Below are 23,065 nucleotides of genomic sequence, written 5' to 3'. Positions count from 1 at the left end.
TTGGACATTCTCCACAACTTCTCCTGTGTTCCAGAAGAAAGAAAGTCAGATAGGTTTGGACTTACATACGGATGAGTAAATGATGACACAATTTACATTTTCAAGCATGTACATTTTCATGCAAGTCCAAACAAGGCATGGATTGCAACCTGCACTATGTTGGTTTTCTTTCACAAATGAGTCATCAGTGTCATTTATTAATAACGTCAAACATGTTGTTTCCATCATGGCTGCAGAGTTATTGACACTGTCAAGTTCTTTTTATTGCAATGCAGAGACATATCATAGAGGAAACAACACAGCAATGCATTATGGGATATCATCAGTTACATTTGGGACAACCAACAGATGCTGCTGAAATTTGCTTCTCAAATTTAATTCAATTATTGATGCTTTCGCTGCATTGGACTTTAAAATTAAAATGTCAATGTTGACATTCAACTGTCAAAATGTATTCATTCAGTTTTATTAAAAACAAAAGCACATTAAAAGACACCAGAATAAAGGGTTGATAACACAAAGTGTATAAATCATTCTAGATTGAGAGTTTGAAGACATCAGAACTGAACGTTTACACTTCTCTCAGCATGAGGACAGAGACTGGCTGTGTCGAAAGTAAAGTAAGTCAATAATAAGTCTATGTTTATGCATATGAGATACGCTATCTATCATTGTAACTAAAGTCCAGCTTTGCCAGTTTTTCCTTACATTGGTTGTTTGGTCTATGCGTCTGTTTGACTACGGGCGACATTCTGTTTGCGATATGCAATGTTTGTTTGAACATATGTCAATATTCTTAATGTATGCACATGAGATTTAATTTACCAGCTGGCTTATGCTCAGTAAATGATGCCTGATAATGTGCAGTATTGTGGATGTATAGATCAGAATAGAAGGATGATTGACACGTGATGTTTCTGCTCTGTAAATAAAAAGCTCAAATAGTTGCATAAACTGCTTAGACCATTCATTAAATTATTAAATTATGTAATCATTAAATTATGTAATTAATTTGTTTCTTCAAAACTGGTCCTAACTTTTTAAAGTCAGTTGCATGACGGCCCGGTTTCACAGACAGGGTTTAGATTAAGCCAGGATTAGGCCTTAGTTCATTTAGGACATTTAAGTATCTTTATAAACTGCCTTAGAGAAACACATCACTGATGTGCATCTTGAGACAAAACAATGGCGGTGAGATATTTTAAGATATGTCAGAGCAAGTTGCTTTCAGTTAAAACAGCTCAAACATGCATTTTAGTCTGAGACTATCTTAAGCCTTGTCTGTGAAATCAGGGGAAAATGTTTAATTGGTGTAATTTTAATCAGAAAATTAAGACTGATTACCTCTTGTTTAAATGCTATTGGTCACACTAGTTCTCAAGACACTTGCCTTAACACACTGGCTAAGCTTATGCAATTATGTAAGAATTGGTTGTTAGAAAATATTACATAAGAATAATGACTATTTAGAAAATGAGGGCATACTACCAAAAGTTGGGCAAATGCATTACATCTTAGGTGAATGCAAATATTTCAGCTATGATTTTTGTTGTTGTTGATATTTTGCTTTAACGTGACAACACAATAACATACTGTAGCTGCAAATAAAATATTCACTAAAGTCTTATTTTAATTCTCATTAACAGTGCAATGATTAATGCAGGTCGCCTCTGTGAACAGTATCTGCCTCATGAATAAATGTAAATGCGCATGCATAATTTCATTCAGATCTCCACATCTCTGTTTGCATGATGCACTTCTAACTGGGCCACATGTTTAGGCTTTGAACATACAAGTTTTAACAAAACTGTTTGCTTTTGCTGTTCGTAGACATTGAGTAATGTGATCTTTATACCGTCCCCATGTCTTACTAGGCCATCATAAGCTATTTTTAACCGTTCGACCTTTACCCTTTGTGAAAAGATCAATGAAAACTGTCATTTTTTTCAGATAACCCACTCAAAGAAATATAACTGACATGAATTTATTGTAACACTAACAAACAAAGCATGAAAAATACATTATGTGCAATTTTTACGGCATCTTATATATGATATATATAGACAGTAATGGCACACGTGTAAACAGGAAGAGTGTGTGTGAGATCCATTCTGATGAAGATCACCAATGCAGATCACCATCATGACCATCATGACCATCATGACCAGCAGATGTTTGAAGAATAGACATCAGTTCTGCCATCACATCAATCGCTCTTCTTTTCCTCCGGTTCCATGACCGTCTTCTGGATCTCATACATCTGCCCTATAGACACCTGTGGACAGTGGCAGAGATCACGGCGAATTACTAGAGTTAACAAGTACTGTGAGTAAAGTGTTATTATAAAATTCTTGATTCTGATTGGTTGAAATATTCCAAGAGAGTTTGATTTTTTTTGTACAGCAATGAAGTAGTTCCATATTTGTCTGATTATAAATGACTGGTCAAAAAAAAAAAAAGTCACACACACACGCACACACACACACACACACACACACTTGTACATTTATCTTTATGAGGACATTCACTGACACAATGCAATCTCTAGCCGCTTACCCTAACCTTACCCATCACAAGTAAGTGCCTAACCCGACCCCTGACCCTAAACTGACCCTTAACCTCATTATAACCTTATCCCTAAAACCAAGTCTTGACCATCAACACTACCAGAAGACCATTAATATCTTTGCTCAAAACATTATTTGGTTGTCAAAAAATTAAAATGAACCCTATTTACACATTTTAATACACATTCTTCATCTTGTGTTCTAAAGAAAAGAAAAAAAAACGTCTTTAAACAAAATGTAATAACTTGCTCCGCCTGTGAAATCATACTTAAAAAGAAAAAAAAGGTAGTTTGGCATTACGGTTCCATGAAAAACCTTTAACATCCATAAAACATTCCCAATGCACAAAACCTTTACTCTTAAAGTCACCTTGAAATCAAAATTCTTCTATTCTTGACTAGACTATTCTTGTTTTATTATGGAAAATTGCAGCATTAATTATAAATAATTTCTGTGCACATCATTATTGTTTTAAATTCATGTGCCTTTTCATCAGAATAACTTCCTCTCCCTCTCTCTGATATTAAAACTGATATTACTTATTGAACCTATAAAAACATGAGATTAATCACAGTTACATTTTTAACTTATTGGCACCCCTCCAAAAAAACCCTGTTCTTTTCAACATCCATAAAATGAATGGCATTCACAGCAAAACACAGAGCAACTTGTCAGAGCGACGGTGTCAGAAAAGTTCACTAAAGTCCAAAGGATAGTTTGTAATCTTTATTTGTCCATGTTTTCAGCGGTCCTGAACGAGGCTAAATCAATAATGAACAGAGACGTGTCCTTCGTGATGAGCGAGGACAAACTGTGTGTATGAAAACTGAGTGTTCGAAACATCCAGCGCCAAAACTGCTGGAAACAACACACCAATCAAACTGTAAAAACAGTGAGAATGAGATGTGAGTCAAACAAGGCTAGTGTGGACACTGTTTGATAAAGAGTTCAAAACTGCTTCTCCAAGATGCTAATACTGATAAGTTATGAGTAATTAGTAATAATTAATAATAATAATAATAATAATAATAGTGGTAAGAAAAATATAGACTGTCAGCTTAATAGAAAGTAAATATTTTACAGATATTGAAATTTAATAGTACTGTTAATAGTAAAAAAAAAAAATACTAATCATAATCATCATCATCTTCATCAGTGGTTAGAAAAAAAGATACACTGTCAACATAATATAACGTCCAATTAAATTGATTCACTTTGGTCTTAATGACAATATAAATGCCAAGGATTTAATGTTGTTGTCTTCACAATATGATATTTAATATTTCCCTGTATGAATGGGTATTTATACATGAAACTACACAGCTGCCTGTATACTTTAGGGTCCATCACAAGTACATCACATTTTAGTGTCCATTTTAGGGCATCAAAAAGCCAGAAACCCCTTCCCTCGCCTTTATATACTGATCTGTCAGCAGTAAAACAGCTTTATCTAATGAACGTCTCTATCCTCAGTCCTGTCTATAATGAAACAGCCAATATTAAAGGATTTGTTCACCTCAAAATGAAATTTCCTGATAATTTACTCACCCCAATGCCATCCAAGATGTTCATGTCTTTCTTTCTTCAGTGGAAAATAAATTAAGTTTGTTGAGGCATTGATTTGAACTTCAACATTCTGGTTGCCGTTGAAACCAATTGTGTGTAGAAAAATCCTGAAATGTTTTCCTCAAAAAACTTAATTTCTTTTCCACTGAAGAAAGAAAGACATGAACATCTTGGATGGCATTGGGGTGAGTAAATTATCAGGAAATTTTCATTTTGAGGTGAACAAATCCTTTAAGAGAAGTGGCTGTTGTACGATAGATGTGATTCAGCATAATCTTTCCCTGATTATCCTCTTGTGTTAAATATGTTGTGTATCGGGACGCCTGCAGTCCACCCGTCCACACCAGCACGTCTGCTTTATTAACACCTGACCGAAGCTTCATATGAACGCCAGCGCTCAAGTAAACACGTCTCAAAAAGAGCCAAGGAATACAGGGAACACGAGGACGATTTGCCTGGAGAAAGTCCGAGCGGAAGGAAAAGATGCAAGGTTGCTGAAGGGGAAACACGTGGTCATTTTTCACAGTGATGGCTCAGCAAAGAGGAACATTAAGATCCATTCCTGAGCTCTGTAAATATTCCCAGCGTCCCCGCGACACAGGCCATCTGTCAACCCGTGTCTCCTGTCCATAACCTCTCTTTAAAACAGAGGAGAGCAGGATCCCGAGGGAGCGAGGCCAGATGACTGATGGGATGACGAGGGAACAAGGTGCATTATGGTCCAGGTGCCAAACGGAGGAGTCAAGTGGCCAGCTGGTTTCAATTAAGTCAGGTATTTAGTAAAAATAAGGTCATATTGATGGTGTAAACAGCATAACACTTTATATAACACTTAATTTGTGCACTGATGCTCAAACAGTAATTAATTAAACTAATTAAAAACGGTTCTTGTTTAGAAATTTGGGTTTTATTTCTATTTTTTTGCTGGTAGGCGTTAACTAGCAGTGTCATTAATACAGGCTGGAGTCGTGAGTTGGTTCATTCGGATGATTCATGCACAAATTCATTTCAGTCCCAGTGCAATTTTAGGTTTTCATTTTTAATAATGAAAAATGTTGATGATTCTGCATTTTCTTTTTTTTTTCTTTTTTAGGTATTTTCTAGCAGTGCTGTAAATGTATGTTCAAAATTGTGAATAGTTCATCCAAAAATTTAAACTGTTATTTATCATTTATTGTTTGGAATGGAATATTTCACATGTCAAATAAATACTGGTCTGGTATTAAAAATAAATGAATGATCCGAATTATATATAACTGTAGCTTGGAGTTTGTTGTTAGCTTGTAGTTTGCATCTTGTACACTGCAAAATGTAATTTTAACAGTAAAAACCAGTTGATTGGTTAACGGTACAGTAAGTCCCCTCACTCTATACAGTCAAAAACTGTAACAGATCTAGTTTAATTTTTTCTGGATCAGATGGTTCAAAAAGTTATAACCATTTGAACACTGAATTTTTGAACTGGTGGTGGCGATATAGAGTTGGTCCTAGAGACCCCAAAGTTAGTCAGATTACTATTCATTACCATCACTATAAGTGTGCCAGTTTTCATCCTTTTCTTACGTACGGTTCATAGGGCTGCCATTGACTGCCAATGGGGAGGAATAATAAGAAGAAAACGAATGGATACAATGAATACAATTAAAAACAAGACAAAAGTAAACAAAAGAAAAGAAGACAAAACAAAAAACAAGACAAAACCAAAGTAAATAAAATAATAAACAAAACACAAAACAAAAACAAAGTAAACAAAATACAAGAAAAAGATAACAAAAAAACAAGACAAAACCAAAGTAAACAAAAGAAGAAAAGGCAAAACCAACAGGACTAAACCAAAGTAAACAAAAGAAGAAAAGGCAAAACCAACAGGACTAAACCAAAGTAATCAAAAGAAAAGAAAAAGATAACAAAAGAAAACAAAATGAAAAATAAAATAAAAAACAAGACAAAACCAAAGTAAACAAAAGAAAAGAAGAAAAGAAAACAAGAGAAAAAAATAAAAACAAGACAAAAGCAAAGGAAACAAAACAAAAAACAGATCAGGAAAACTATGATAACCAGAGTTCTGTTCTGATGTGCGTATGAGAGTAAAACTACTAGCAAAGGCTTTTCTCAAGAAGAGACTGTTATATCATAGAGGTTCACTTACTCAAGAATCATAAGACATGTTAATGCTTTAAAGTTTTTAAAGAGCCTGATTCTGCACCAAACTGGATATTGGGATATAGTGAAGAGGACAGTACTGTATAAAGTGTAAAGGGCAGTGTGTGTGTGTGTGTGTGTGTGTGTGTGTGTGTGTGTGTGTGTGTGTGTGTGTGTGTGTGTGTGTGTGTGTGGAGTCGCTGTGTTTGGACTGTCCTCTGCCAGAGCTGGAGTCACTCCTGAATTTGTGCTGTGCCATCACAGACGTCAGCAAAGCATGCTGGGAACAGCACACTCCGGGGAGACACCTGTGCAAACTCATCCAGAACACACTCCATCTCTCAACATCAGCAATATCTGACCAGAAACTGACCTCAGAACAACACCTGCCATAATCAATGAGCGAAAAGATCCTTTATCAGCTTCTGAAAGACAAACTGAGTCCAACATCCTCAATATGACTGGAATACAGTATAACAGCACTGGGACGTTTCACAGTTTGAGTGTTTGATCCGAGTACGACAGCAATATTTATGGATTTAGTTAAATTGGCTGATATCTGGTTATTTGAGACTATCGGCATCGGCCGAAAACCTTATCTGTTCACTTCTCCACTTTGTCAATTCCAAATTCTACTAGCAGATTTACCAATGGATAGTAATCTATTTCTGATTCATTGTATTTGTTTATTTTGTAAATTCTGGGTAAATGTTGTTTAAAAAAAGTTTTTTTCTTCTAATTTTTAATCATTATTTATTAAATATATCAGTTATACCAGCCTTCAGCAACCCTGTTTTGTAGATATATATTGATACTAATGGCACCAGCCATTGAAAAACAGGTAAGGAGAATAAAATAAAATAAACAATAATTAGAAAAAATATTAACAAAAATAAAAAAATATTGTTTTATTTTATAGCATTTAAAATAGTATTTTAATTATTACACACGTATATATTAATATATTATAACTAAATGTTAGTATTAATACAATTGCTCTAACACAATAATAATAATAATAATAATAATATTGTGCATTGCTGCATTGCTGCATTTTGGAAGGTCAAGGTTTGATTTTGAGTGTCATTATTTAATGTTTTAGTATATGTGACCCTGGATCACAAAACCAGTCATAAGTCGCACGGGTATATTTGTGGCAATAGCCAACAATACATTGTATCGGTCAAAATTATTGATTTTTCTTTTATGCCAAAAATCATTAGGATATTAAGTAAAGATCATGTTCCATGAAGATATTTTGTAAATTTCCTATCGTAAATATATAAAAAATATATTTTTGTGAGTGAATGCAGCACAATTATTAACATAAATGGAGAACTTTAAAGGCGATTTTCTCAATGTTTCGATTTTTTTGCATCCTCAGATTCCAGATTTTCAAATAGTTGCATCTCGGCCAAATATTCTCCTATCATAACAAACCATACATCAATGGAAAGCCTATTTAATCAGTGTTATATGATGTATAAATCTCAATTTCAAAAATTTTCAATTTCTCAATTGTACTCTTGTGACTGGTTTTGTGGTCTAGGGTCACATATAGTAAAATATTATTATTATATATTATCATGCTATTATACTGATAATATTATTTAAATTATTCAAATACAAGGTAACATAATAATAATAATAATATTATATTGCAGCATTTGGAGTTCAGACTCTTTCCTTGTCTATCGTAGACAATGACGACTTGACTTCTGTAAGCTCACACACACCGTTGAAGGCTTCTTGGAGGAAGCCAGCATCTATATTTGTGCTCCCAGTGGGTTCGGCACAGATGTTTCCACAGGATTTTGAAGACAGCACAACAGCTGTCTGTTGTCAAAGATGGGGATTCTGGGAGATTACAGCTGGCTGTCCTATACATTTGAGAACCAAACCTAAATATTACCAGATGGCACAGATATATGTGTAGCCTCATGATGGATTTTACTTTACTACACTTACTGTCACAGGTGAGCCTTTTTCACGCTTTAAACATGACGTTAAGGACAGATAGCAAGCATTCAAACATTTCTGAAGGGATTATTCCAAAGAAAACATCAGTCTTGTACAGTCAGGAGCTTGTGAACACTAAATCATGTCCACATCAGGGTCTTCAGGATCTTGAACATCAGGTGTCGTATGTTTATTCAGGAAGAATTAAACTCTGAGTAGTCCTGCTCTTATAGGGTGCATGCCGACTGCCCGATCACAGGTCGACTGATCGGTTTTTGCTTATTAATCGTCACCGATAACTGATCGCTGGAACAATCTGTGTTATGTTTGTTTTCATTCAGTATCTGTTAAAGCTGCAGTCCACAGTTTTTCCTCTTTGGAAAAATCATAACTACTCGAAAAATCTACTTTGGAAAAATCATAACTACTCGAAAAATCTACTTTGGAAAAATCATAACTACTTGAAATCTGCAATTGCAGTTATTCGCAGAGTTATCAGCTTTCCGTGGGTTGTGTCTCGGCACGGCACAGCGCGGATGAATCCAGTGTTTTGAGGGGAATGTGCGGCTGTCAGTCGCCGCCGGTGCGGATCCTGGCATTCGCAATCACAGATCCTACTTTTGTGAAGCATGACCAACATAAGAATTTTCACTGGAAAATGTTCTGATCAAGTAACATCCACTTTTGTTCTGACCAACTAAGGGGAAAAAAGCATTGCAGTAAATCTCGCTGATTAAATCTAATGATCGCTTATCATATCACGTCAAACCGTGCAAATTATACTTTGTTCTCAAATTGTTAATGTTAACAACATCAGCATTGCGTGACATTTAATGCCCTTCCGATATTATCCTTGTTTTCGCACGGGCCGGTTGCAGTCTCTTTTTTTCTGTAGCCGCTCCGAAGTCCGAACGAAGTCTTCTGCGTTTTGCAACGGGTGAATCTCCAGTTGTCGTTTGAACCGTTCTGGTCCGCCATCAAATTGATAAGTTTAATTATATCAAGTGCTGTGAGAAAGGCTATAAATCTCCAACATCCTCACACTCATAGCCGACTAGTCGAGACTCTTCTTTATGTGGACAGACGTGACGTAATGACGCAAAGACTTCCTGCGGAAATCCACCAGTACCACTGGAGTTAAAAACATTATTACAAGCTTAAAGTTTTGAATCGAGCTACGGCAAGCAGAGAGTTCTGAACACTGGCTGGTTATTGTACTTGCTCAAAAAATTATTTTGGATAATTTTTAACCCAAAAAAGCTACAGACTGCAGCTTTAAAAAACTATCGGTTATCGGTCATCATGATCCAACCTAGTTATCGTTATCGGTAAAATCCACCATTGGTCGTCCTCTACTTGACCTAAATCGTACAAAAAAAGTGTACATCCATACATCTCTTCACAGTAGGTGCAGAAGGAGTCATTGCGGATCACCAATGAACTACAGTCATTTTAAATAAAATATGCTAAAATGGTGAAAAGTCCATTTGTTGCATTTAATTCATCTTATTTTTAGTTGTTCATGGATATAAAGTGTGTGAGATGCTACGGTTACAATACAATTATCATAACAGTAATGAAGATATACAATACAACTATTTAAAGTAGAATTGCCTATTAAACGTCACAGCAGACATTTAACTCTGAATTTAGGTTTTGAATATGACAAATAATATAAATGTATATGTACAATAATATTAAAGTAAATTTGATATAAATACATATGGTTTTCTAAACATTAATATAATATAATATAATATAATATAATATAATATAATATAATATAATATAATATAATATAATTCAAATGTTTGGCGAGATTTGTTTAATGTTTTTGAAAGTAGAAAGTCTCTTCTACTCACCAAGGCCACATTTATTTGATTAAAAATACATTAAAAAACTGTAATATTTTGAAATATTATTACAATATAAAGCAGCTGTTCTCTATGTGAATATATAGTAAAGTGTAATTTATTCCTGTGATCAAAGCTGAATTTTCAGCATCATTACTCCAGTCTTCAGTGTCACATGATCCTTCAGAAATCACTCTAATATGATGATTTGATGCTCAAGAAACATTTATGATTATTAAGTGTTCAACAGTTGTGCTGCTTCATATTTTTGTGGAAACCATCATACACATTTTTTAAGGAAACTTTGATTAATAGAAGGCATTTATCTGAAATATAGATATACTGTATGTGACATTATAAATGTCTTTACTGTCACTTTTGATCAATTTAATGCATTCTTGCTGAATAAAAGTATTTATTTCCCTCTTAAAAAAAAGTACTGACCCCAAACTTTTGAAAAGCAAAATATAATATAATATAATATAATATAATATAATAGGCCACAAGACATCAAAAACTGCATTTGGGAAACGGCTAAGAAGTTTTTGGCTTGGAAAATGACAGTGATTAATGAGACAATCAACATTAAAAAGCTTAGCAGACTTGAGGACAATCATTTCAACATTTAACCTTTTAAAATACAGAAGAGGTTGAAGATTTGGTTGTAAATCAGTGAACTGCGCATGTAAGTGTGTGTGTTCACAGCCTAAGGCTCTTCCAGAAGGATTCACTAGGGGGCAGCAGCGTCTAAAACGACACTTCACACACCAGCACCAACACAAAGCACTGTGCTCTACTCTTAGTGGGCGTGTCCTTGTGTGTGATTGGTTGAGCTCCTCCACTAGTGGTGGGGGCGGAGCTGTGAGGGCGGGAGGAAAAAGTGACATGACAACTCACTCGACCAATCAGACGACAGCGGGCACTGCCTCATGTTAATTGATGCGGCTGCAGCAGGAACCCCATTGTTGGGATGTCACACTGCAGATTCCCAGTCACTCTCTCTCTCTTACACACACACACACACACTACAGAGGTGTCATACGGCTCTTTTTTCTGTGGATCAGCTGCAGACACTGCAGAAAAACTGTTGCAGCCGTACACTGGAAATGAGAATGAAACACACAAGGCTATTCCTTGAGGGAATGCAGATGTGCGGACGACTAGACTGGATCATGAACAGTTAGTGTTGCAGATAATAAAAGACTTCTAACGGAAAGGTTAACGAGGGCGATGTGAGGACAAGGTGAGAATTAGTTTGTGCTTCAGACTCCCGGTCACAGGTTCAAATTAAACTTTTGCTGCAACATTAAATATTTCTCAGTGTGCCCTTTAGCAAACACAAGAGTGGAGAACACCAGCGTACGCTGCATGAAAACACACAGGGAACGGTATGGAGAATGAACGAGGTCAAAACGACCTCCAAATGTTTAAAAAAAATCAAATCTACTGTGTTATGTTCCCATATCCTTCGACACGTGCACACACTAGTTTTTCTAGTGAAGTGGACGGAGCACCTGAAGGGCATTTAAAGGGCCTATAGTGCATTATACCTTTAACCCTATAAAGCCTACTGTATCATATTCGGTATGAACATTTCTAAGGCCTCTAAATGCTCAACATGATCATCAGGGTCACTTTGCTGAAAAACCTGTTGTCTGATTGATGGTTCACACTCTTTTCAGCAAGCAAGTCTTTTAGTGTACAAACGTCCACCTTAAGTTCAGCTCGTGGTTCATGTGTCTTTCTGACATCTTTACAGATTTTTATAAAGTAAACATAAGAATAACTTTTATATTGTTATTATTATTTCAAGATGAACACTTGCCGGACTGAAGGTTATGAATATCAGGCTTTTGAGGAACGTTTATTTGTTCATGTCTCAATCATCATTGTATTGAATTGCTTTATACGTTTTGCACCCCATAATAAAAACTACAGAGATTTGATCACAAAACTAAGCATTTAAATATGCCTTACTAAGACATATTATTGGGAGAAATAGAATGACAACTAATATTTATATGTGTTTTCATGCAGTCTGCGATACTGTTATAAAGATCTAATTCTTTTACAACCATCAGAATTTCATCTTTTTTTTTTTTTGTCAATATAAATATCACTAACTGCACCAAAATTGCATATTTTTGCTCAGTTTGGGCCTCTGAATAAAATTTTGCTCCATATTCTCACTTTATCATACTATATGAGCATGATGTGTAAGATATAACAATAACAAAAAAACACATTCTCTCTAAATGTTGTCCTTTTTATCATAAACAGCACGCGAGACATGATGGTGTGCGTCTGAGAGGTACGGGTTACTGTGGTGTGGGAACGTCTTCTGGCTCTTCTAGCAGAAACTCTGACTCTCTTGGTGTCGAGTGTTGGATCACGTGCCGGCGGGCGATTCCTTCAGACGCCTCCCCTGCCCTTGTTAGGCATTACAAGCCATTAATGAAACGCTCAGTGCCGTACGAGCGGATCGGGAGCGAGATGCTGGAAATTAGGGGATGACAGACGTGAGGGGAGGGTGTTTGGCATCAAGAACTCAACGAGCTTGAGTAAATTAAAGCAAACATTTTGCCTCCTCCTGAAATTTTCAGAGGTATAAACAGACCCTGAAGTAAAAACGAGCGAGCGAGAACGAGAGAGAGATTATATCCAGCTGTCTCCTCACAACTCCATCTCTCCTCAGAAAGCTCTTCCCCTCTTTTCATTTGCATTTCTGGAGTAGAATGCCGTCAGTAAACTGACTAATGTGCTTCGGTAGGGCTTTGTGTTAATTCTCTCGACCTCCATCACCTTCAGCTCTGCGCTTTTTGCACAGGCTGCTTGAAAATTCAGTTTGTTGAAAGGAATAGCTCAACCAAAAATGAAAATTATGCCATAATTTATTAACCCTCATGCCGTTTTAACCACGTGGGACGGCGAAGGGAGAAAATCTGGAGTCGCTCTTTTCCGTGCAATTGCAATGAATGAGCAATGAAGCTTTCAAGCATAAAAAAAGAAGCAAAACCACTATAAAAACGTCAAATCTCTTCTGAAGTCATACGATAGCTTTGTGTGAAGAACAGATCAGTATTGTTGTTGTTAATTAGAACTATTAAACATTGTGTTAATTGAAATAAACTTATAAATAAACCTTAAATAAAATAAAATATACATTTTAGACTGAAATTTAAATGTTGCCTTGACAACTGAAAAAATAAGCTGAAATATAGCTGCGAGCAGCGATGACGGGGACAACTGTGCACGACGGCAAATGTTCATTTAAAGCGGGTATTAAATGTAAAATAACTATATTTGAATATGCCACATTTGGCTGGTGCCACTATGATCATGAACCACAACAGCCACATCTATGAGAACATTCAACTTCAAGTCATAGGATTTTATAGGTCACTTTTAAATGAGTGTGAAGTTGTCATTTGCAGCTCAGCTTTTATTGAACTAAATTGCACCAACACTGAACCGACTCAAAGTGATTAAAGACACAATCGTCTTCTGTAGAGCTGCTTATAGCTGAAGTGAATTAATTTCACAATTGATGATCTTTACACAGTCATTGAACTGAACTGAATCAACACTGAACTGACTTCAGCTGAATAATGAATAATATCAGCTTTTTAGAGCTGCTTTATAGCAGAAGTGAATTCTGTTTGCATCATTATTATGCTCCTTATTAAGTAAATCTGCTTTGAAACAATGTCTACCGTATAAAGCTCTATAGAAATAAAGGTGACTTGATTAATCGGATTAAACTCTGATGAATAACCAAGGAAAGCTCTGGTGGATATTAAGATTTTCAGCAAATAGAGACTTCTATCTACTATTTGGCTCTGTTTACACCTGGGGCCCTATCTTGCACCCAGCGCAATTGACTTTGTACACCGACGCATGTTTCATTCCTATTTTGCACCCGCGCAAAGCGCGCTTTTCCCTCCACAAAAGCACGTCGCTAAACTAGGGAATGAACTTGCGCTCCCTGGGCGGTTCAGCGCAAAAAAGGAGGCGTGTCCCGGTGCAAACAATCCCTGGTGCTATTTTACTGTTCCATAAAACAATTGCGCCACTGGCCAGAAAAAACCTAGTCTAAAGTCAGTGGCGCGTCGCGCGTTGTTCATTATGCTATTTTAAGGGCGCATGCTTGACCATAATGTATAGCGTGCACAACGCGCATACACTTTGATTCTCTAATCTACACAGAAGCAGCAGTTTTCATTTTTGCAAATCATATTATTACAAACGATAGATAGATAGATAGATAGATAGATAGATAGATAGATAGATAGATAGATAGATAGATAGATAGATAGATAGATAGATAGATAGATAGATAGATAGATAGATAGATAGATAGATAGATACAGTGAGGAAAATAAGTATTTGAACACCCTGCTATTTTGCAAGTTCTCCCACTTGGAAATCATGGAGGGGTCAGAAATCACAATATATGATTTTTTAACTATTTATTTGTATGATACAGCTGCAAATAAGTATTTGAACACCTGTCTATCAGCTAGAATTCTGACCCTCAAAGACCTGTTAGTCTGCCTTTAAAATGTCCACCTCCACTCCATTTATTATCCTAAATTAGATGCACCTGTTTGAGGTCGTTAGCTGCATAAAGACACCTGTCCACCCCATACAATCAGTAAGAATCCAACTACTAACATGGCCAAGACCAAAGAGCTGTCCAAAGACACTAGAGACAAAATTGTACACCTCCACAAGGCTGGAAAGGGCTACGGGAAATTGCCAAGCAGCTTTGTGAAAAAAGGTCCACTGTTGGAGCAATCATTAGAAAATGGAAGAAGCTAAACATGACTGTCAATCTCCCTCGGACTGGGGCTCCATGTAAGATCTCACCTCGTGGGGTCTCAATGATCCTAAGAAAGGTGAGAAATCAGCCCAGAACTACACGGGAGGAGCTGGTCAATGACCTGAAAAGAGCTGGGACCACCGTTTCCAAGGTTACTGTTGGTAATACACTAAGACGTCATGGTTTGAAATCATGCATGGCACGGAAGGTTCCCCTGCTTAAACCAGCACATGTCAAGGCCCGTCTTAAGTTTGCCAATGACCATTTGGATGATCCAGAGGAGTCATGGGAGAAAGTCATGTGGTCAGATGAGACCAAAATAGAACTTTTTGGTCATAATTCCACTAAACGTGTTTGGAGGAAGAAGAATGATGAGTACCATCCCAAGAACAAGCTGTGAAGCATGGGGCTGGTAGCATCATGCTTTGGGGGTGTTTTTCTGCACATGGAACAGGGCGACTGCACTGTATTAAGGAGAGGATGACCGGGGCCATGTATTGCGAGATTTTGGGGAACAACCTCCTTCCCTCAGTTAGAGCATTGAAGATGGGTCGAGGCTGGGTCTTCCAACATGACAATGACCCGAAGCACACAGCCAGGATAACCAAGGAGTGGCTCTGTAAGAAGCATATCAAGGTTCTGGCGTGGCCTAGCCAGTCTCCAGACCTAAACCCAATAGATAATCTTTGGAGGGAGCTCAAACTCCGTGTTTCTTAGCGACAGCCCAGAAACCTGACTGATCTAGAGAAGATCTGTGTGGAGGAGTGGGCCAAAATCCCTCCTGCAGTGTGTGCAAACCTGGTGAAAAACTACAGGAAACGTTTGACCTCTGTAATTGCAAACAAAGGCTACTGTACCAAATATTAACATTGATTTTCTCAGGTGTTCAAATACTTATTTGCAGCTGTATCATACAAATAAATAGTTAAAAAATGATACATTGTGATTTCTGGATTTTTTTTTTTTTTAGATTATGTCTAGTGGACATGCACCTACGATGACAATTTCAGACCCCTCCATGATTTCTAAGTGGGAGAACTTGCAAAATAGCAGGGTGTTCAAATACTTATTTTCCTCACTGTAGATAGATAGATAGATAGATAGATAGATAGATAGATAGATAGATAGATAGATAGATAGATAGACAATTTATTATAAAAGCATACATCTAGCTTACACATTTACCCACATTATTATATGCCTGTTTAATTTGGGTGTGTTTCTCCATCCCCAATGTCACTTCTCTCTCTTTTACGGCCGTGACGAGAGAGTTGCTCTCCTCGGCTGTGAACCGCTCCTGGTGTGCACCTGGCAAATCCGCCGTTATAATAGCAATACGCCAAGGAAAAAGCGCGTCTGCTCTTAAAGGGAATGTGAGATGATGCTCTGATTGGTTTATTTCACGTTACGCCCAAACCACACCTATGAATAATGAAGCTACTTCAGACCAACCCCTTTTAGATTTGCGCCGGGTGCAAGAGCCATTTATCCCGCCGGGAAAATAGCAACAGCGCCCGAGACCCGCCCACAAAGTTACTTGCGCTTTGCGCTTTGACACTTGCGTTTCAGATCGTTAAAATAGGGCCCCTGGTGTTAAAGTGCGTTTTGCTCAAAAGGATCACAACTGGACGAGGGAGACACATTCCCGTTTACACCTGGTGTTTTAATCCGTCTCTTTTGTCCACTTTCAACCACTTCTGTCCTGATTTCTTCGAGGGGAGGGTCTATGGACCGGTAAATGTATGTGTTTTTTTTCCAGATCTAATGGACGAAATAAGCTCGCACAATTTACAAATGACCGGAGACGACGGAAACACGTACGGAGAGCATGAGCTCTTCCTGTAATATTTACTCATTAGGTCAGTAGACGGAGAGTAGACGGTGTTTTGTGGCTGTTTGTACACATTCAACCACATTAGGGATGTTAACCGATGACCGTTTGACCGATAGTTGACCGTATCAGCGTTAACCGATCAAAGTTGTCGGTAGTCGGTTAAAATATCTCTAAATTAGGCTATTATAGACAGTAGACTAAACACTACTACAGTTAGGCATCTCATTCCAAGATCTTTTTGTGTGAAGTGAACAAATCCCTCACACTCAATTTTTCATAACTCGCCTGTTTGTACCAGGTTTGTACTTAATAAACCAATAAAAACATTTGGCGCGAGCCGCGAGGTCACAGCGTCTGGGTTCGCGCGCTCACAAGGTTTGCGAAAAGTAAAGGCTACAGGCTTAAACACTCGAGGTTAGAGCCAGGGCAGACGACAGGATGAAGCGTGCAAAGAAAAGTAGTGTGTGGGACCATTTCACCAAAAAGAATGACACAGATGTAAGTTGCAACTTGTGTGATACAGTGCTTGATTTCAGTGGTAACAGATAAGGTGATGATGATCATCATCTTTCTTTATTATTGTTAGCACTACCTCAAACTAAAGCGGCGTCTCTTCGGAGCTGTCATTTTCTTAAATGAGCCGCGGCAATGTTTCAAATGAGCTTCTAACGCTAGACAAACGCCTTTATTTTCAACGCGATCACCTTGTACCCAAACCATTTCGAAACTAAGGAGCCATTTGTCCTCCGATTACATACAAGCTCCTCGGCGCCGCGTTTGCGGGACTCATGTTTCGCGCTGTAGGGGATTTGTGAAAAAGTGACGTAAGTGGAAGGGCGGCAGAGAGATGCGACAGAGTTGCGAAATTGCAGGCGCGGCTCGAAATGGCTGTTATTTCAAATAGCGTAGCATATTTTAAACTAATCGGTTAACCGGTTTCAACCGGCTAATGAGGCTCGGTGGTTTTTAGAAAATTTTTAGTTTTCGCCATCCCTAGACCACGAGCGATTACACTACGAAATCAATCCGGTCAAATGCATTTTCAACAACCTCTGGAAGTGGTCGAAAGTGGACAAGCTCAAAACGTTTTACATCCTGTTTACACCTGCATTTAGCATCGTCCACTTGTGATCCGATCGACCAAAACACAATACCAGGTGTAACAGGGCTTTTCACTTCGGATGATCTGGAATAGAGCGCATGAGTCATATGAATCTCTTTTATGATGTAATTTTTGATGCTTGAAAGCTCTGGTCACCGTTCATTGTTAATGAATGGAAAAAACAAACAACCAGCACAGTCTTCAAAACTCTTCTTTTGCGTTCCACATGAGAAAGAAAGGCATACAGGTTAGGGCACACATCAGGATAAGTAATACAGACATCATTTTTATTTTTGGGGAGAAATAATCGTTTAATTCATTTGACCTCTACAGCATAAGCCGCTTCAAAATGTAGCATGTTTAAGGTCAGGGATGGGGTCGTTCCTCCTCGCGCTCTCTCAATCCTCTTTCACACATATCCTTAACACAACACCTCTCTACAGTGAGCTGCAGTAACAGGACCCTCCCGGTTCCCAGAGGCTCATGGGAGCGCGAGCAGACAATCAGCAGAAACACTAGAGGAGAGGAAGACAGGAATCCACCCCTGAGTTTTGGCCATTTGTCTCATGCTTGGGGTATCTGGTGCTCAGGGGGTCCCAGGACCACTTTGATTACCCCCTCATCTTCAATTACGCCGGCGGTGCACCAAAGCAGGTCGTGCCCTTGAAAACGTGATAAGGGGAGATGGAGAAACCCTAGTCTCTCCGATGGCACACTTAAGCCCGGGACACACCAAAGAACTAGCGCTGATGAAAGCCGACTGTGTTGTCGCCTTGCGTCGCCTGCGTCGGGGGAAAAGCTGCACTTGAACACACCGAGAGAACTACAGCCGACTGTCAGCTAATCTGTGTTCTGCGCCTGCGTGTAAATGAGACAGCTGACTATTTCTGCAGATATATTCGTCTATATTCGTCATTCAGAAAGGGAAACCGACTCTGCCGGCTGCAGATACACAAACCATGAACAAAGCAGTCTGTGCTTAACGTTTTGAATATCAATCCTGTTAAACACTTTCTTTTTTCCACTTCGCTCATGTTAATATTGAAATATTCGCCAAGGAACACTCAGGTAAGATGACGTAACATTAGAACAGCGTCTATCTGTGCGGTTTTGACTTCTTTGCTCGCTGTTTTTCGCTGTTTCGTTCACTAAGCTGAACAGCCAATCAGAGTTCTCTCTCTCACAGACGGCGTCCGTCGGCTTGGTGTGTCCTGGGCTTTACAGACAATTCACAGATTGTCTGCTGTAGTTCACAAAAAATGGCAAGAGCTTTATCAAAATGGCAAGCTCTAGTGTAATTGGCTGGTTTTAAAATTTTTGGGGTTGCACTGGTTTTTATCAGTGTGCTTTCAATAAGCATTTCTCTAAAAGAATTTGCCAAATGTTGAGTGGTTTAGCAGGAAGAAATCTTAAAAAAAGAAAGTTTACTCAGGTATATTTTCCGCCATAACTAGGACATTAAAAAAAGTTACAAACATCACTGTTAAAGGGGTGGTTGATTATGATTTCATTTTTCTAACTTTAGTTAGTGTATAATGTTGCTGTTTGAGCATAAACAACATCTGCAAAGTTACAACGCTCAAAGTTCAAAGCACAGGGAGAAATTTGCTTTTACAGAAATCGCTTTTTAAGGACTACAACAAACGGCTGGTAGAGACTACACCACATTCCTCCCGGGTTAGTGACATCACCAACCCTAGAATTTACATAAACCCCGCCCCCTGAACACGATTTATAGATTATCAAGACAGAATATGCTAATCAATGACTAGAAGATAACTACACATCAGCTACATAAATTCATCAACTAACCATACAGAAATGTCCTGTTGCTTCTACATGTTGTCACTTCTTCTTGTGTCTCTCCATCTTTGTACGACTCTGGTTTGAACATAAAAGGCTTAAGATTTTAAATGTTCAATGCGTGTCTGCATGAGGTAATCGGAGGTAAACTCATCTGCATTTAAAGGGACACACAAAAACAGTGCATTTTTGCTCACCCTCAAAAAGTGACAATTTAACATGCTATATCAAAATATCTGTGGGATATTTTGAGCTAAAACTTCACACACACACTCTGGGGACATCAGAGACTTGTTTTACATCTTGGGCATACTTGGCCTTTAAACAAACCTCAGCTTACTAGTTATCTGTGGGTGGTTATTGTGTCATGTTAATTGTGTCTCATTTGCACAGTGAAGAGGCGACAATCATTTAATACAAATGTGCAATATGCACTTTGATGCATGTAAATCTACAGTATTGCAGGACACTTAGGAACCGTCAAAATAGCACAATATGGGCATTTTAAGCCTGGGTCAGGTGAATAAAGACTTTGATCAGTAGTCATAGTTCAAGGCTCAAACTCTCCACACCATCATATTCACCTCAATGAGAAACTTCTGAGGCCGACCTGTCAGTCATAAAGAGGAGATAATGAAAGAAATGAATCAGGAGCTTATGACAGGCTGAGAGCTCTGCCGCATCACTCTCTTATTGTCTTCCTCGTGGTTTTATATCAGCGTGTACGTGCTGGCTCTGCTGTGGTCAGGTGATCTTCAGTGTTCATTACCATCACAGTCTCTGCAGTTTAATGATGAGCTCCTCCAGCTCGCGTTCACAGCCTCTCACATGCAGAAGATATGAAAATGAGATTCGGAGAAACAATGCCAAAAGCCTTCGGGCTAAAAAGCTGTGTGTGGGATGAGAGTCGCCCACACAAGCACTTTACTAACACCCACCAGAGCGAATGCTTATACACACACACACACACACACACATTCACAAACACATGGCAAAGTGCACTCAATCTCACTTGGTCACACACTTAAACACACAGGCGGGTCAGAGGCTGGGAAAAATAACTTGTATATTAAATATCCTTCTGCAACATGACTTTCTGACATCGCATGACCTTAGTGGTGTTTGGCAAAATATACATTATGACTAAAAAGTTTTGGGTCAGTGTATATCTTTTTTATCCAAAATGAATACTTTTATTAAAGGGACTGTAAGTAGGAATTTCTCCCATCTAGTGGTGAAATTGTATTTTGCATTCAAACGAATAATGCTCTCCAGCGCCTCACTTTTTCAAATGCGCCTTGCATCTACGGTAGCCGTTATGTACCAAAAAGCTATGACAGGATGTCTTATAATAGCACTTCCTAGTTTTTCTTCGGGTGAACAGGTTTGTTATTTAAAACAAACTGAAACTTGAAACAACGAAAAAATAATGTTACAGTATGAATTACTGACTGTGAAAAACATTAACTAAGGTAGTAATAAAGCCTTCTTTACTCGTTATATTTTTTGAAGTAGGCTACGTGCATTGTTAGATCATCATCATCAGAGCCTTCTCTAATGTTACTTTACTCAGTAGCTGCTATTCATCAAAGAGCCTGTTTAACTTTTACTATAAATGTTCTTCTGTCTATATAATAAAGTTCACAACCAAGCAATGAAAAAAAGCTTGTAATTAAGACCGTAACATTGACTTACCTGTCGATAAGAAAGCAGGCAACTTCAGCGTCTCTTTTAAAAGCTTTCTCCTGCATTAGCTATCCCGACATTAACCCTTGTTTTTGTAATCTCCGGTCACGTTTCCTTTTACGGTCTATTTTGGACTTTTTCGACGACGAGGACTCCTTATCCTGTGACTCAGCATATGTATGAATGAACGGTGTATAAATAACCGTACAGTGCAGCCTTTTAAACTTGCCGCGGCAGTGACAAGCGCCTCTCACTGCTCTGCTCCTCCGCTTCTGCTGGCTTCAGTCACGTGACGCTGGCTCTGAACGAAACGTGTTGTGGAAACGCGTTGGCCTAGTACTTTTTGTCCCTCTCTGCTATTATAGTTTTTCAAGATGGCGGAACTACATGGAAGCCTCTGTGGACCTACCCGTCCCATGTATATAAAGATAATAAATTCTTTGTTTACGAGGATTAGTCTGATCATTGGCATAGGTATTTGTACATCATTGAGGGCATATTTATTAATAAAAATATTGATTTTAGATAATAAAATACCTAAAAAGCTACATACAGTCCCTTTAAGCAAGGACACATTAAATGGATCAAAAGTTACAGTAAAAACTTGTATAATGTTACAAAAGATTCTATTTCAAATAAATGCTTTCAATTCCTCAAAGAGTGCATGTTATTTTTAACATTGATAATAATCAGAAATGTTTCTTGAGCAGCAAATCATCATATTAAAATAATTTCTGAAGGATCATGTGACCCTGAAGACTGGAGTAATGATGCTGAAAATTCAGCTTTAATCACAGGAATAAATTACATTTTTAAATATATTTACATAGAAACCAGTTATTTTAATATTTCACATCATATTTATAGCATTTTTGATCCTAACATAAATGCAGCCTTGATGAGCATAAGAGACTTATATATATCAATATATAAAATATTGGAGAACATTTTCAATTTATTTCCAGTCCATTTATTTATGAATAATGAAAATATGTTAAAACTTTACAACGAGGTTCAATTAGTTAATATTAGATAAAATAACTAACAATGAAAAAGACTGCTAAAGCATTAATTAATCTTAATGTTAATTTAAATAAAAAAGTTAATATTTAATGGAACTAAGCTAACATGAATTAACAATGAACAGTTGTGTTTTATTAACAAACATTAACACACATTAATAAGTGCTGTAACAAATGGATTGCTCATTTTTAGTTAATATTAGTTAATGCATTATCTAACTTAAAATATTGGAATCTAATTGTAAAGTGTTAGTGAAAATATAAAAGTCAGCTATTAACTTTTGTCTATAATATCACACTCCCACCAGGAAAAACTGCTCACATCACTCAGACATAAACCTTTCAATATGCAGCATAAACACCCAAAAAGTCACATCAGGCCAAACACACTCAGAGTTTACAGATTCTGCTCTTCATAACGCAGGAAACGACTACATTCTCCTCGTAACCTTCCTTTGAAGACGATGGCGACGGGAAAGGTCATTTCTGGGGCAGGAGTGTGTGTATTAAAGAAGGTCAGTGGAAATATGAGAGCGAGTGTGGATCTATGAAGGAGTGAAGGTGATCTGTATGAGTGTGTAAATGTGTGTGTGTGTCTGAGGTCATCTGCAGGGCAAGAGCACTACTGAGGCGGAAAGCTGAGGTGAGATCCAACTCTTTCGGGGAGGACACCGGCCTCGTCCCGTCATGCATTATGCAGTCCATGGGC

At 37.8% G+C, this 23,065-nt stretch overlaps 1 protein-coding gene across 1 annotated transcript in view; it reads right to left on the bottom strand.

Annotated features, from left to right (window-relative positions):
• Positions 1-1,968: 1,968 nt before the first annotated feature.
• Positions 1,969-23,065, bottom strand: part of lyrm4b (LYR motif containing 4) — a 68,672-nt gene continuing 47,575 nt past the window's right edge. Inside the window, exon 3 of the mRNA XM_084102917.1 lies at positions 1,969-2,275. Within this exon, the coding sequence (XP_083959043.1) occupies positions 2,207-2,275 (69 nt within the window). The 3' untranslated portion in view covers positions 1,969-2,206. The remainder of the gene's footprint in view (positions 2,276-23,065) is intronic.

Source organism: Abramis brama (genome assembly GCF_963993115.1).
Source record: "Abramis brama genome assembly, chromosome: 24".
Lineage (NCBI taxonomy): Eukaryota > Metazoa > Chordata > Actinopteri > Cypriniformes > Leuciscidae > Abramis > Abramis brama.
This window is presented reverse-complemented; position numbering and strand designations above follow the sequence as displayed.